This window comes from Gavia stellata, chromosome 1 (assembly GCF_030936135.1).
Source record: "Gavia stellata isolate bGavSte3 chromosome 1, bGavSte3.hap2, whole genome shotgun sequence".
Taxonomy (NCBI): Eukaryota; Metazoa; Chordata; class Aves; order Gaviiformes; family Gaviidae; genus Gavia; species Gavia stellata.
In genome coordinates this window covers 26647586-26665542 of record NC_082594.1, presented here as the reverse complement: position 1 = coordinate 26665542, position 17957 = coordinate 26647586, and the positions used below count along the sequence as shown (strand labels likewise).

The window sequence follows — 17957 nt, the reverse complement described above, 5'->3', positions numbered from 1 at the left end:
TTTCAAAGAGCTTCTACTTTGGCAGAATAGTGTCAAGACACTTTATTTTAAAAATTAATACCTAAATTGTACAAACATAGAAATACTGTAATAGGCAGATTGCATGTGTGCCAGTGTGCTTGCAAGGGACCTTCAGACAGCCATCCAGTCCACTTGGTACAGAACACACTGGTGGCTGTTTTTAAACTGCTGCCCTTTCAAGGTTAAACAAGGTCATGTTATGTTATAGGGTATTAAAAAGTGGAGGGATATAAAAGAATAAGTGAATATTCTGAGTTCAGAATAACTACTCTTTCAAGATACAAACTCGCAAAACCTGCAATGTTCACAATTTTAATTTGTTTCAAAAATATGTTATGTAAAAGGAACAAATCAAAATATACTTTGTGACACTTAAAAAAAAAGTGCAGGTTAACTTGACAAAGATCCTTTATGGTAGGGCTTTCAGGTATATACAGAATGCACACACTGGGATAGGGTGAATTGTTAGCATCTCTGAGGATTATGTTATAATGCTAAACAAACGCAGCTTAGGGCTGATAGACACAGTATTTGCCAATGGTCAGCACAGCTCCCGTTAGAAAAAGCAGGGTTAACTCTCACACCTCTTGTGACCATCCTCTTGGAAGCTACAATAGGTAATGAGAAATGTCAAGTCCCAAGATCAATGAAATTTCAGGCTCTAGGGACAAAACAGGAATAGCATTGATCCTTTTAAAGAACACCAGTCAGAGGGTGAATGTAATATATTGCACAGAGAGGCTCAAGAGGATCAGCGGCCAAGTCCAACATACTTACCTGACAAAAAATTCAATCAGCTTTTAGCACAAGCTGCCTACTCTTCCTTTCTTTCATGCAGGAGTCTGATTCCAATTAAAGTGTGCAAATTAATTTTTATCACTTCCAAATTAGTTTCTGAATTTGTGTCTGTTTCAGATGAAAGCATCTGTCCCTCACTTTTCTGCAGTTCTATCATACACTTTGGTATCTGTTCAAAGACTCGGAGATAATTCTCATTTTCAAAGTCACTTGTTTGAAAGAGACATTCAATAAAGCAATCATAAAATATAAAAATAAAACAACTATAATGATACATGTTGAACTCCAGGGCATATCATGTACTCTCCTTGCTCCTTTTTGTGATGACTAATACAGTTGCTATGTGAGAAGAAATTTGTATACAAATTAGTGCTCAGCTAAAACAAATCCTTATATATCATAAGAGAAAAAAAAATCAAAACCCAAATTGTCAAACTCCATCACAATAATTTTTCTATTCAATCTCTCAGAACTGCAAAGATTTACATTCGCCAGATCACTTCAAAGAACTAAAATAAGCAAACTATGTCCTTTGCATGTGCCTTGTCTTCCTAAGAGAAAACAGATTCCTTTCACTGTTCTCTCAACTGCAGCAGATTTATATAATGTGGTCATCAACTTAATAAGGTGCAGATTCAGATTACCTATTTCAGATGGGCAATTTTGGCTTAGAAAGTAGGTATCTGACCCTGGCAAGATGACTAAGCTTCATTCAGTTCAGTGTTTTTCCCAAAGGTGGTACTTATCTAAGCAAGTATAAAGAAATAAAGAGAGGCTCAAATGTGCATAAAACCACAAAAAACCTGCATTCAACCACCCTTCAGCCTAAAGGAACTTATGCCACATCTCCCACTTTCCAGGCACATCCCCAGGCACCAGCCTCTAGTCTAGGCTGGAAAAAGACATTTTCTATCACCTCTATTGGAGCTTAGCCATTGCTCAGCCACTTTTGCTGGAACAGAGAAAGTACAAGTAGGGACATGATTTTCCCTACATAACTGCTGTTGAAGGTATGCACTTTGGTTCCTGATTTCTCGATTTCTCTATTTTATCCAATCACCATGTTGTATAAGATAGATAAACAGGAGAAAAGAATTTTGCTTTCTACCAAAGCTGGAGGTTCACAAGGGGCCCCTCCCACATTAATTTATGTCAGCCTGATAGTCAGCATATGCTTGTGAATACGGGAATGTGGGTTTGAATTCCCCGAGTCTCTGAAGGCCAAGAATTTAGTCTCCCAATTCCTGGACAAACATGCTAACCAGAAGGATTTTTGCAAGCTACTTTTGAAAGCTACTCCATGGAAATAATTGTATTTAAAATCTGGTAAATTTTCACTCTTCTCACAGCAATTGTGAGAAGTGTCAAGACATTGTGACAAGTGCAAACAGAACCAGAAACTCCTTTTTGATACTTATTGTAGAATAAAAGTGATAACTTAATAAACACATTGATTGGAAAAATTATTTTAAAATTATAAAAGGAAGCTCACCATGCTTTTATAGGCAAGTTTTCAACTACTGAGCTGGAGCAGCCACTTGCAAGAGTCTTATCCAAGACACAATTTTTCTCCATTCTCCTCTCTAAACCAGAGCTGGTTCTGTATTTCCCACAGACACAGCTGAGGTCACCCTGTGAGCACATGCCCGCACAGGTATTTCAGCAGAAGGCTCTACATGAGTCCAACAGGTTAGGTTATTGACATATGTGTTGTTAGTAAAGATTTTATTTAACTCATGGATTCTGGAATATGGAATTTTAGCAGAATAGGTAAGGAGTTTCTTCTGACAATCTTTTGCCCCAGAGTACTTCACAATACATGGTTGCAATTGCGATGTTTTCTAATGAAACATTATCTACATTTTTCTATACAAACATTAAACTACAGAAACTGTTTAGGATTGGGGGCCTACTTTCTACTCCCCACACACACACCCCTTAATGTTTTCTGGAACAACTAAAGTTCCTTTTGGTAATTGGATGCATTGAAACTGAAATTGATAACTAACTGTCTTCCAGCTTAAAAGATCATAATAAAGTCAAGCGTCTAACCCAGATAATTACTATACCTGACATTTTTCTTTGAATTCTTCACCTTCTTACAGTCTGTGATATAAAATACCTTATCTGTGTCTCCAGATGACAATTTTCAAAAAACTAATCCCCCTTTTTTTCCCTGAAAATATCATCTACATCTTTCTGGAAATTAATTCCAAAGATGTTAACTAATTGGATTTGACCTACGGTGAACATCTCACTTTCATTTTTCCTACAAGGTAAATCCTAATCTTCTACCAGTAAGTCTAGAAGAGTAGATTAGGAAATACTTCTTTGCTACTTCAGTAGCTAAAGCTATGTAAAACTTCAAACTTATGTTCATAAGGATTGCTGAGAATGTTTCACTCCTGAAAATTAGTATACAGCGAATCAGTCATACAACAAGCTATCATGTCTGTTCATGGTAGGGAACAGAATCTAGTACTCAGTACTTGAGCAGAAAGATTTAATAGTTGTAGAAGTAGGTCCTTCAGGCATATTGTTACTGATGTACGTTCATGAAAAGTCAAAGCAGCTGTTACTAAGGATATGTTCACAACACATGAAATTCTGATTATAGTACAGTACCAGTACTTAATTAGCATATCCAAGTTAACTTTAATTCAATGAGTAGAGAGCAATAATAGTGATGACATCACTCTTCCTCAACATGAGTCTTCAACATGTCTTCAACATGAGTACTAAGAAATCTTATCAATATATTTGGAAGCTAGCACAGCAGATTTAGCTATTTAATCTTCCTGGGTGCTGCTATCTGCGCCTGTGAGATTACATTTGCCTGGACATGACCATCTGCAGCACAGTCTCCCATTAATCTGACTATAAGGCCTTTTCTTCAGCAAAACAGTGCCTTATCCATATATATAGAGAGAGAGAGAGCGCAAATCACACGATTGGTTTTTGTTTTCATTGACTTCTGTCAGCCAACTGATATCCTTTCTTTTCATGAAATTAAAGTTCTGCAAGGCAGACACTTCCAAAGTTATGCAGCTGAGATGTTAAACCTGAGATTCCAAAAAGTACCACCTTCTTGCATTCAGGTATGTTCATGATGAGAAAAAGGTATCAGAACTAAAATAAATTTATCTGCAGAAGAAGTGGCGCAGTTTGTATCAGCTAGTCAGGAGATGCTAATAGCAAGGCTGTCCAAGACACACATAATCAAAAGGAAGTAAAGGAAAAGTCTTACATTTTTAATTCAATGAAAGGAGCAAGCTCTTACTTTTTTCTGACTCTCAGCACAGAAGTTACTAATACTTGATAGGAATCACACAGGCATCCAAATAAGCAAAATGGCATCAAGCTAAACAGACTGCCCTGAAAGGAAATTCCTTTTCAGACTGAACTTCTCCCTATTAAGTGCTAAAAAAGCCATGGAATATACATAAAAATTAGAGAAAATGTTATGAGAATACAATTTAATTTTTTTTTCCCCTCCATTCTCTCTGTGTTATAAAAGCAAAAGAAAGCCAGGTGAGAAAGTGAGGGTTTTATCTGTCTCCCCTTTGCTCTGCTTATACACAAATGGAAGAAAATTAAAACAAAGTAAAAAACCTGCTGCAGTGAATTAACAAAATATGTACTTTGTAACAAATAAATCACTTTTCTATGAGACAGTCAGTTGAAGTAACAGTTTCACTCAGATGTCTGTAGCTGACAGGTCTACAACTGCCTCCAGTCAGTACTTGAACCAGAGATCAAAATCAATAGTGATGGATTCCTCTATGTTTATCTAAAGAGGCAATATCCTTGCACTGAAAATAATCATCATAATTCAGAACATGCTTTAAATGAAAATGTGCATGGATTTAGTGTTGTACAAAACAACTCTAGTATATGGATAAAAGTTGCTCTTGTCTTTAGCTGTGGTCACATTTCTGGCTTTGGTGAAGGGATCTTGTAAATTAGTAGTGCACTTTAAGCACCCTCCTATATAAATTAATACTATTATTACTGTGTCCCCTTCACTCTGCAAAGCACTGATAATCCCCTGCAAATGAAATGTAAACTCTTCCTGACATTTTATCTTTTTCTATTTTTATTCAGTCACACTGCTTCTCCAAAGGTTTGCTTGTTGTAGAAAGACCTTTCTCAAAGAGACTCATTTAATTCCATGGCATGTGAGACATTCCTTATTTGAAAAGGCGAGCAGCTGATATAGCATGCTGTAGCACAAAAGGAGTCTGTTAAAATGCCAAAAAATATTTCTGGGGAAAGGGAAGTCAAAATATAGTGATATATGTCCTGTTACTTAAAGGCCATAACCATCTTGTTCTCGTTTATGATGACATGATGCTGTAAGTGATAAAGGCAATTATGAATTTAAGAATTACTCCCATATTATTATCTATTACCATGCACAGACTGTTTAAACATTTTTTTGGCTAGTACTCAATGAATTGCTTAGCATGTGGTGCTCTTATACCAGCTTTCAACCTGTAAGTGAAGTAATCGATACATTTGGTAATACCTTCTGAAGCTGACAGAAGGAATGCTAAAAATGAATAGGTGTGACAGAAGATCTCTCAGGAGGTGTTTTTTACAGGATATACTTACTGCTATTTGGATTGTCACCTATAATATGATGTCGGCCACTCCAGTACCAAAGCAGCAATGTAGCATCACGAGACCCAGACACGATGTAGCAATCACCACCAATATAGGACTCTGATCTGGCAAGGCAAGTCACGACATCCCAGTGGCCAAACACAATCTGAGTTAATTTTCCTGTTGGGAGTGCAAAGTGATACAAATTCAGGGTTTTTAAGTACTTGCAGCATTTAGAAATCATTAACTAAATCATTCAGTTCAAATGTAATTTTTGCCTCATGTCCCTTAATTATAGTTCACTACATGCTACAAGATGATTAAAAAATCACAAAGATAAAACCTGTTTTTTTTCTCTTTTTATGTTCCTATTGAGGGATATGTTCTGTGTCAATCCATAGCCTAACCCTTATCTCTGAAAATCAAGTCAGTGCTGCACTCGCTGAATATTAAGTGGAGTTACTGCTCCATCAGTATTTAAGCAATGGTGTTACAACACTATTTGTGAATTTCATGAATGACATACATAAGACAGCACATGAACTTTTCCATAATAGTGCTATATTATTATATTAAAAATGTGCATTTGTTCTATGTTAATGTCAAACTAAGGTTTACTATGATCAGCATCTCCTCCTTTCTATTATTGCAATCAGTTTTTAGCAATATACTGAATGATATTAGGCTAAGCAATCAGACAAAGAAAGAAAATATTAGTTCCTGGTAGCAGGCTATGCAACCTACTTCCTTATTACATGAAATAAATAGAGATAGAAACAATACAGCCATGAAAATATTGTAACAAAAATTTTGGTTGCTCCTTTTGATATGATCGATTCCCTGAATATAACTATGGTTTTCAAAAGTTACCACTAACAAAATTGTATGCCTTTCCATTTCCTTTTACATCCTTTATCGTCCAAAAAAAGCACCTTAAAGCTGTTATGCTCAAACAATAATGAAGGACTTTATAAACTGCCCTTTATCATTTATTGAGGGGTAAGCACAGGCATTAGATATGGTAGTATTAAGACAACGGTCCACTTTGTGACCTAAGAAGAAACAGGTGGTTGTATTTAGGGTCACCTGTTTCCGTAGAATAAACTCGAAAGCTCTTGTCCCAGAAACCACAGATAAGAATGTAGCGATTATCTGCTGTGACCACGAAGCAATGTGCATTGATCTGGATGCTCTGATCCACAAGGTCTGTGATCTGCCGTTTGTTCACACCAGAGTTATTGGCTGTAACAAAATGCAAAACACATTTTACAAGTAAGCCATTCGAACACCTTCCTGTCATCCACTTACAGGGAAAAGTGAATACATTTAACTTTCAATGAACTGTGAATTTGTTGTTGAGTAAGCATTTTGAATATGAACACTTAGAGCTGTCTATATGGGTGTCAGAAATACAAAATTATTGTGAGATTTCTGGTTTCCCTTTGAATAAGACAAAAGATTTTACAGGGGATGACAATTTCTTTAAAACTGCCTGATACACTGCATAATATGTGGTAATATTTTAAGCGCTCTGCTGAAGTACTCTTCAAAACCAAACTGAACTAGGGGAAAGTGATGGAAGTCCATTTAAAATCCCAAGTCAACACTAGCATGACTGCGGAAAGGCAATTCTTGCTGGTAGGTACCTCTCCTACAGAAAATATCCCAGCTTGTGTTGTGTGACCTTGACATCCCCCATACCTGCAGAAGCTTAACCAGATCAAAGATGTAAGGATTCAACCAGTGAAGCAATTTAAATTCAATGTGCTTCTTTTAATACTGTCTTCTCATCTACTCCTCAAGCAGGGAGCCAGGCCATGGGCAGTAATGTTAAAAGAGGCAATGCCACCTGGAAATTCCCCCAGATAGAGGGAAAAGGAATGGTTCATGCAGAATCCCACCACCCCCACTGCCAGACAGAGTTAATGTGCTATTTACTTTCCATGACACACAACAGACAGGATTTGGCAATACAATAAAGGTGTGCTCCCTCTCACCTAATATTAACTTTCTAAAAGTTCAGTATATAATCTAAGTTAATTATCTACGCTCCCTCTATAGTCACTGGAGAGAGAGACAACGCTTCACATGGCAAGTCATCTCACGCTGTAATAGCTGTCCAAGTGCTAGACAACATCAGAGGATAGTTTCTCTTCCCACAGTAGCTATGGAGGGAATTTTGACAACTAACTTCAGATAATTGAAGTTAGGTGAGATAAAACTCGCTCTGAGAGACATGTTTCTCCTACCGTAGGAACATGACTTAATGCAGATAATATTCTGAAAAGTCTTTTGTCCCTATTTTTGGTTATTCTACTTAAATTGCTCACTTAAATTTTCTACTTAAATTGCATGAAATAATACACTCAGCCAAAAAACCCTCTATTTTAAATTTGCTTGTAAAAGTTAATACCATGTTTGTGTATATTCCAAGAACACATTTAAATTACCAGACCCTCTATGTCTATCCACTGAAAGATAATGAATAACAAATTACTCAAATTTCCAGAACAGGTGGGCACAATAGTTGTGCCCTAGCTTTCAAGAGGAAAATCTGAAGAGAAAACCATTGTCATTATATGAGCAAATGAAGCATAGAGAAAGAGAAAGCTAACTCTCCTGAGGTACTTGTATATAAATCTTTCAACCACGAATATTGACACAGACGAAAAAGGAACTTTTCAGCTGGAGATGTTTAAAAATGCATTTTTTTCTCACCGATGCTGCAAAATAGGCTCTAAGAACCTTCCCTATCCACAGTTTCCGTCTCAAAAATATACCTGCTCAAAAATATACTGCAAAAAAATAAACCACCAACCACAAAGCAAATAGTTGCAATTAAAGAGAAATAATGACCATTAGGAGTACAAGTCCTGCAATCTCTCTAACATTTTAAGCAGATTCTATTTCTCAAAATACTTCACTTTCCCAAATATTTTTAGATTTAAAAAATACAATCATGCATCAATTTAAAATTTCTTTATAAATTTAGTAATGCCAACTAAAACAATCCTAATCATAAACTGAATGAAAATAAATGGATCTGCATCTGCACTGGTATACACAGTGCTGGCTGTAGGAAATGAAAATATGTGAACTCTACCAGACCCTCACATTTTATTTTACTGATGTGACCTGATAAGAGAACAGGATTATAGATATGGGCTGACAATGTAACTGACTTAATTGGTTGTTTCTTAAATACCAATTGCTGGTGATGTTAATAACAAATAGCATTCATGTAATTCATTCAGCATCAATAGCTAATGCTTTTAGTTTTCCAGGACTGACAAGAATAAATATTTTCCTATCTTCCATCTTAAATGAAGCATAATGTACAAATATAGCTTAATCAATAATTCTTGAAAATGTCATTTTCCCATATATCGCTACATTTTCATCTTGACATACCGATCAATGGATCCATTTCGATTGGAAGATGGTGGGCTTGATCCAAAGAATATCCTGGGGCTCCCCGAAGGCCTAAACATGAAAGAAAGAATAAAGCACACAGGAACCTTGTTGTCTAAATTTTTTATATGGTTTTTCTAGGTTTAAAACTGCATTATAGGATTATTATACATAAAAAAAGTAACTTCTTACTATTACTTGTTCTGTGAATCTTTTAAGATTCCTTCCTCTGTGCTACAGAAATATGCATTTGTTAATTCTTCAGTTATGTAACAGTAACTATGAATGTATGAGCACTTTCATCACGATTTCTGCAGCCACAAACATTCATTAAATACCTCATTTAAAATAGAGTAACAGAGAATTTTTTTTACATTTGAGCACTGGGTGGGATCTAATAATAGCGCAGAAAAAAAATAATTGGATTAAACATTGTTATGAGTTTCTTATATAGGGAAACCTGTAAGTGACAAAAACTTGGACCTTTTCATGGATTTATCTAGACTTTTTAGCTGGGAAAGTGTGGTCTACAGTAAATTTGCCACAACTATTCTTATTACTTCTATCTTGAGCCATCCTTAAGCTGTTCATCAGTGGCTCCATATTTAGTGTTATCTGTTCTCACGCAGGGATAGGATTGCTTTGGCTCTTCTGAGCACCTTCCCTATCATATAAATCACAACAGCCACTACTGAAAACACAACTCTTGTCAGGAACTGCCATGTTGCACAAGAATATCCTCTATAAGAGATACAGAGTTCTGGAGAATAACCAAGTGCAAACTGATGACTGAGATTGTTATGTTCTTGGGCCTTGTGTGGAATAGTTCATATTCCTAACTCTACTGCTTTCAGTAGATCAAAGATAATGACGCAGGCTTGAAGATGTGGTGAAGTGCTGTATTTTCTATGATGTCTATCTTGATCCCCAGTTAGAAGGAATTGCAGTGAGAGGGCACTTGAGTGGTTAAATCCTAATCCATGTTAGAAAAGTGCATAGTTTCCTCACTATGCTGAACAAGAATTCCCATGAGCACAGCTTTTACTAGTTTCAAGTTTCTGCCTCATATTACAGATTGGGAACTCTCTACTAATGACCTTTGTATTCAGTAATAATTGTTATTTTCTGCTACGACAATAGACTACTGGAGGAGGTAAAAGGAAACAGTCTACAGCTGGTCCTGCTCTGAGAAGATCTCCTTCCCTCCTTTTTCTTCTTTCAAAATCAAACCACTTTGGGACAGATCCTTTCTAGTATTAGCTTAGGTTCATTTGATTCTACTGTGAGATGGCTATGTAAATGCCTTTCAATGTCTATAAATTCTTTAAGATAAAGCTCTACATACATCCCACAATACTAAAGTGCTCTGTGTGTACCTTTCTGTAGATGAACCTATCCTGTTTGTTTGCAAACAGAGAACAGGAACATTCTGAATACATGTGAAATTTTAATATAGCTCTGATAGTTCCTCTAATGCATGCCTATAAGGGAATTCCCATTCATTCCTCTAATTATTGTTTGTAACACAGGTCTTTGGACAGCTTTGTGCATAAGAGGTGGGATCTATTTCACCTGACTTGGATTATTTATTGAGGAGATGTTTACACTTAAGTCTGTTGGAGGTAGACATCTAAGCTAAATCTCGCAAATCCCTCTGCAGAAGGACCTATTTTGTCCAGGAGGTTCTCCTGTGCTGCAAAGAGGGGGGGATTTTTCTTTTTGCCTAGTCGCTACAAAGTTCCTGAGTCAGCTACTGAGTCACAGTCTCAAACACCTTGTTTTTCCCAGGTGGTAAGAAACCTTCAAAAGATTCCAGATGCTGCAACATAAGAGTTATCACAGCAGGAAGCTACCTTTGAAAATGAAACCTGTTCATTCCCAAGCAGGGCAGTAGCTCATGACCCCACCACCTATTTAGCAATCCCTCGGACAACCTCAGAATCTACATGTCCAGGTGAGGAGACAGGACAGTTCGAGCAGCAATATGGAAAGGTGAGCAGAGAGGCTGGAAGAGAAATTTGAGATGACCTTGTTGAATGGGCTTTTGGGAGGGAGTAAGGAAACTTCTCTACAGAATAGTTCAGTGACCACCCACTTAGGCTTGCTTAGGGTCTCGCATTATTTAACAGTGACCCAGGGGAAGGCTTATGACAAGCTCCTGGACAGACCTGAAATCCCTCTCAAGGGGCAGACAGTGATGTACGCTCTCTAGCATGCCAGTATGTATTCCTGAAACCTGGGACATATTAATATTGGCTGTGTCAAGAACAGCAGCACTCTCCTGAAAAGCATTATATCAAAGGCTGATCCTGATGTAACCACAAATCGATTGGCTGCCATGGTGATGTGCTGCTGTTAGGGAGAGTGTTTCTAGGAATGACACCAAAGAAAACACAAGCTTTGATTATTTGACACAAACCAGAAAAAAGTAAATTTTTGTGCACTGGCAGGGGAGTGAGATTAACCCACATCTAGCTAAATTGCACTTGAAATTAAAGCTGCACTGTTAAGGTCTTCAAATTTGAATGAAACGTGCCCGTAAGAACCTACCTACTGTGTTGTGCCACCGATTGACTGCAAACAGCCTGCTGCAGGTGACGGTCACCACGGCAGGAATGGTCAGGTGGGGCAGCGTGTTGGCTGCCACATGTGTGACGGGGGAATTTGACGGGAACTTCAGCACCATGATGACATCCTGCTGCATCTGATCTTTAAACATGAGGGGGCTCTGTGGAAGGAAACACTGTTGAGTAGAAAGGAGAAGAGAGCAGAAGAAAACAGAAGGGATAACACAATTAGTGAGGAGGTCTGAGGGAAAACGAGGTTAAAAAAGAGCAGGCAAGCATGTGCACGTACAGGGGAAACAACACTACCTGCGCGTCTACACTAGTGATGGAGGAGAGCAAAATCAGAAGCTATTATCGGATCATTACACGAGGACAAGTAGAGAATAGGTATGGTAAGGGTTATTGTTACAGGGCGCAAAATGACAGTTAGCATTAATTAATATACAGTAAAATGCAAAATTATACAGTAGTCAATATTCATACAATGGAGATACGAGTCAAATAAAAGAGATACTCAATTAATGCATCATAAATATAAATGCTATAAACGACAATGGTTGAAAAAAGAAATTCTAAGAGGGACTCAAAAACTCACAGATATTTAATTTTTCTTAATGTATTCTTTATATGAAATACAGCATTTCCAAACATAGACAATTTAATTCTATATCAAGCATATACTTATTAAGGAGTCTGTAAGTAATTATAAACCTCTTTGATGATTCTACAAGTAACACAGTTTTTTGTACATGGGCAATAATACTGTTATTAAGTACTGGTTTTAATGTGTTTTTTTTTTTCAACCACTGTTATAACAAATAGAATTATTTCTGGAAGTTCAAATAATCCTTTCTACTTATCACTTTAAATTATTATTGAAAATACACTATCCATATCTTAAAATATAAAATAAATATTATGTATGTTTGACATCTACACATTACTTAAAATAACACAGCTAACTCCTCCAGATCAATTCCCACGTTCGCAGTGTACAACTAGATAGAGTGATTTCCTTGTAGATAGATAAAATGATTGAAACTACTGCACGTATTACTGTTGATTTACAAAACTTCAAAGAAAATATCTAGCTCTAAGCATTTAATCAAAGGCACTGAGGGTCACAGAGGTCTGTCTCGTTCGGTCTGGCTATTTCATATAATTCTTTTCAAGAGGCACAGAGAAGAATGTGTTGGGAATGAATTTTGGAGTTCAAATTGAAATTCAAAATACACATTGTGTTCTCGCGGGGGAACAGGCAGGAGGATTCCAGTACAATTTGAACTCCAGTACTTCATTTTTGTCAAGCAGACATTGTTCACAAATCAGCCCCTAACAATGCATCCTTTAAAACAAAACAAAACGCTCACTCTAAGAAAAGCCTGCAGTCATTCCCACTACTTGCAGAAATAAGAATGTAAATATGTATTTATCAAATGTGTATTTATGAAGATAGGGCCTTTTTATACAATATTAGACAGGAAAAGCCGGGACTAGAGGAAGCTAAAGCTATTCAAATCTCGACCTTGCTCTGCTAGAGCACTGCAAGACGTTTCTGCCAGGAGAAAGTACAGTTGCATGGGCAACGGAGGGCATTAAAAGTGTTGCTTAAATGGGTACTTTATGACCTACAAAGGATCCTCTGGTTCAAAGGGAATGCATTCCCAGCCAGCAGTTATGTCTCACCAGGTGCATGGCAGAGCTCCGAGGTGGATGGGGCTCAATGAGCAACTGTGATGGCGTCTGTCCAAAGTTCTGTATCTGCGCCTCCATGGCCTGCGGGCAAGGGAGAGGGACTGTCATGAGCAATATGCGTCAAGGAGAGAGGTCAACACACTGTGTGACAATGCAGGCATATCCCAAGTCAGCCATGAAAAAAGTCCAGAAAATTCACCCGGTGCTCTCCTCCCAGGCTGCAGATTCATCCAAGTGTTAGTATTTTGTAGACAAGCTTTGCTTCTTTCAAGCATGCTTCAGTTAACCAACTAACCATTCTCATTTCCAGTAACTGGCATTATATGTGAAAATGTTAACCTGTGAGGACATGCAGTTCAGGTCTTGAGAGCACTTTTTTTTGCACTAAAAAGAACATATATACCTTAATAAAGTCCTTTGTAAGGAGGAAAGTATGAGGATCTCTAATAAAATAAGCCTCTGGAATCTTAAATGGGGGGAAAGAAAAGCAAACTGAGAAACAAAATTCATGTATAAAATATAATAAAACCAAAATAATTACTATTTCAACAACAACATTAGTAGGTTAAACCAAAAAAATGCCACAAACAAATCTTGCCAGGCACATTCAGACTAATGTAAAAATCTTTCTAAGTTGCATACATTCACTGGGTATTTATTTCATGCTTAATTTTATTGCATTTTTTCATGGGCTTTTCAGGCTTCACACATTTGAAATGAAAACTTAGCAATTTCAATACATTCTTCAAGACTTAAATCTACTTTCAGAATAAATATGGAGTAATTCAATAGGGAGTAGAATACAGCCCATTTACTGAGATGCTTCCACTACTCAAACAGTTCATTCAAACAAAAATATATTCAAGATATATTCTTAAAAACTTTGGCAAAAGATTGCTGCTTGTAAAAGCAATACTGTTAAAGAACACTCCTTATTTTTCAAATAGACAGGTACTATTTTATTTGACCTTGTAAAATCGAGAATAAAGCATTCATAGAAAACTAAACTGGCAGATTTTGAAACGCACTGTGCATTATGTACCTATATATATACTGTACCCTGCACTACTGACCCTTAATATTTTTCTTGCGAGCTTTATGAATTTTTCATTTACTACCACACAAGAAACATGAAAAAACACCAAAAACATTATTACCTTGGTAAATGAAATTATTTCTTTCAGACATGAAATGGTAAGAAGCACAATAAATACTTCATGATACTGAAGAATCCTTTTAATGTACATATTTTGTAATTCCTACAAGCCAATCTGTGTTTTCCTCCGCTTCACAGCATAGATGCAAGAACAGATGTTAGAGAGAGATTTCCTAACAGGTCACTAATGTCTATCACTCTCGATGCCCTAGATTGACAGGTATATAATGGAATACCACAAACAAACATTTGCTGAAAAAGAAACTTAATGCAAAGTCCAGTCAAGCGGCTGAAGGACTTTCAATGGATTGCAGCCCTAGCACATTTGATGCTGTAATTATCCAGGTACAGGTGATTTCTTACTTGTTGACTAATTCAGAGCGGACTTTACTTTCCAAGGTACAGAGTGTTTCTTGGGAACTGGTGGGCATCTCGGGTTTTATTAACATCATTTGATGGTGAATTATTTTAAAATCATAGTGTAATTTTATACAAAACCAATGCAGTTGTGTGGGCGTATGCATGTATGTGTGTACACGTCAATACAGCAGCTACCCATATGTAGCATCTAAACAGTATCTCTTTACACGCTGTGTAGATACCTTCACTCATGCAGACACGTTTTATACAGGAATATAAAATTCACATCAAGTCAAATCAAAGGTAGTATTTTCTATTACTTTCAGTACTCTATAACTGATTTGGTTGGCGGGGAGAAGGGAAGGAAATTATACTTGTTTGTGAATTTCATTTTCAATATGACAAAGACTAATATCAACAATATCAGGCACTCCATGATATATGCTTCCATGCAGATCTGTCAATAGTATTTTGAGAAAAGTAATTTCCATTTTTCTTTTTTCCAAATAATTATCAAGGTTAATTTAATTTTAATTTTTGAAAGAATTCTGTGTTGAAATAAGAGTGTGAATTGTATTTGGCAGCAATACTGAACAAAACCCAGCTCTTCCTCTCCCACCCTTTATAGTGATCCCTTAAATGATACTTCTGTTCTCTCGCAGGCACACTGAAATGAATCATTAAATTCTTTTTCGGTGCAGCCCAATTCTAATTTACACATTTACTTTCATGTTGTCCACTCTTGGCAAATTCTGATTGTTTGGCTAGAAATTCTGCACACATAAACTTTGCTGGCTTTGCATCCCAAGTTCAGCTAGATTTATGATGGTAACAAGGGAAGAGAAAGAGAAATAGAATATGATAATAAACCAGCATGAATTTTTCAGATGATGAGGAATGGACACTTTAAACACAACTATCAAAAGCAACTGTTATTTTACGGCTGAAGATGTCCTGGTAAGTACTCACTTACATGCTTTACGTGCCCATAACTTTCAAACATTTAAGTTAATGCCAACTCCTTCCATAACCAGAACTAATGCAGAATCAAGACCTTGACATTAAGGGAGTATCGAATATTTTTGCTGGCTTGCACTTACAAAGACAACCACCTCTCCCCAACTCTGTGGACAGTAATGTTATCCTTTTCTTTCAAAAATACCATTTGTAAAACTGACAACTCTTGGAAGCTTTAAAGAAACTGAGCAATGTTTCTTTAAAAATACCCGTAACATTCAACTACTGCACTGAGACTATAGTCTGCACAACACCACAGCTGTGCACAGCTATAACTGGTATTCCTCTCTAGAGCTCACACACTTAAAAAGGACAGAAAAACCTTGTCAAAACTTACACAGAAGATAAACATAAGCATACCGAGATAAAGTGACTGGCCCAAGGGTATTCCTAATGCTGCTTCCTATCAGATCACTTGACACAAAATGAAAAGCAGGTACAGCACAGATCTGTGAATAATAATGTAATACATTGATTTGTTTACAAGAGAACTCTGTCTGTATCTGAAATTAATCTGAAAACTGGTAAATGTACACCACAGTTTTTCTTGAACTGTAAATCATCAAACTTTAGATTTATTTAATGGTCTTAAACATTTCATCTAAATAATCAATTCCTTTTCTCCCATCAGATCTTGAGTATTGTGTGCAAAGTGCTGCAACACTCCCTGAAACACACATTCTAGTCAATTTAATACAAATTTTAATAAAATAAAGTTTATTTTCATTTCACCTTCATATGTCCTTCGTGTAGAAACAATAGAAGTTTGGAATTCAGCGGCTGCCAGATTTAACGCTTTTGGAACAGCAAAATGGCAATTATATTAGTTTTCACTTTCTTAATAAGGTGTTGCAGAAAAGCTATTTAGTGAGCTGATTTGAGATTCCCTACTGGTTTTAATACACGTAAAATGAGATTTGTACTCCAGACACCTCAAGAAGTGCCTGTTAGGATATGTTCATATATTGCAGAAAGACAAAATAGGTCTTAGCCTATTATTTGATAATCATAGGTCAGAACAAGGAAAGAAAAAAATATCTGCAAACTTGCTGGCAATTCAAAGTTTAAAATGAGTTGATCTCACACACCCTAATTTATGCAATCAAGAAAAACACAACTTCATAGCACTTAATAATGGCCACCTAACAATAATATATAGAGATTTGTATTATATGTTTACATATATTTTTTGCCAAGAAATCAATACATAAAATCATACAACCTTATGAATGATACTAATCTTAGTTACAAGTGATATCCTAAATATATTTTGCTCAAAGGAAATAAGTTATTGGGTTCCAATTTTTATGCTTAAAGGCAGACTGTATATTCACAAGGACACTGGGATGCTCCTCTCCAACCTGGAGGATCAGTCCTTAGTGTCAGCTTCTTGTGGAATGAAGGGTTTAACACATCTGCTTTGCTCATTATGCAGCCTACCAAAGTATTTGGGGTTTTTTTTCTTAATTCAGGTGGAAAGAAACACAAATCTGCCATTAAAGAACTCAAGCAATCTGCCTCTTTAGGTATAAGAATGTTTTTAGTCGTCAAAGGCAATGTCTCCAACAGCAAGCAGTGTAACCCTACAGGAGCAGAGCTGCAGAGCAAAAGACTTGGTCTTGAGGATTCCATGCTGAAACCATGCCCAGTGCAGGGTTTTCCCACCAGGCTAGTTCCAGCATGGGCTGCAGACCTCCATCAGCTGAGCTCTGCTAGCTTCACCCCTGAAACACACTGCTTCTGTAGCTTAGAAGCTATTTCACACAGTTCAAAACTACTCTGTTGTGTGAATGAAAGCATGGCAAATAGGGACTATCTGCAGATTCATTTCAGAAGCACAGTCCTAATCTAAATGAAAATGCTAGAACTGACTAATCTGAAACACCACAAAAGTGAAGATTTTGTTTAATCTTTGTCATATGTTTGCAAAAAGGGTAAGCCATGAAGCAGTTTATTTTTAACATACTTTTTTTCTAAAAAAGTTCTTTAGAAATGCAGGTAAAATCACCAAGGATGTTATTAATGGTTCACCTCATTTGCAAACTCCCCTTTGCTGAGAGAGATACCTGTGACTACATAACACAAGACATATAAAAGTGTGAGCACTTTTACTTTGAATCATGGAGGGAAGAAAGAAATTCCTAAAACCAGATGGCATTGCAGATAGTAATGCACTGTTATGTGAAGTGGCCTTGTTTTATTAATCTTCACTGATACTACCATAATCAGTTAAACTTTCTAAAATATGTATTATCTGAGTTTCTTTATGTTTTTATTAGTTTTTTCTACATACTCAGTCTTTTTATTACTAATTCCCATAATCCTGG

General features: G+C 36.6%; 1 protein-coding gene across 4 annotated transcripts in view; it reads right to left on the bottom strand.

Annotated features, from left to right (window-relative positions):
- Positions 1-17957, bottom strand: part of NBEA (neurobeachin) — a 516023-nt gene that overhangs the window by 11851 nt on the left and 486215 nt on the right. For 2 of the 4 annotated variants that reach the window (XM_059826675.1, XM_059826666.1), the window contains 6 exons: positions 13501-13563; positions 13089-13178; positions 11386-11578; positions 8836-8907; positions 6511-6666; positions 5434-5604 (listed from right to left, as the gene is read on the bottom strand). In XM_059826675.1, the coding sequence (XP_059682658.1) occupies positions 5434-5604; positions 6511-6666; positions 8836-8907; positions 11386-11578; positions 13089-13178; positions 13501-13563 (745 nt within the window). The remainder of the gene's footprint in view (positions 1-5433; positions 5605-6510; positions 6667-8835; positions 8908-11385; positions 11579-13088; positions 13179-13500; positions 13564-17957) is intronic. The other 2 variants (XM_059826681.1, XM_059826690.1) reach the window with 1 other exon arrangement.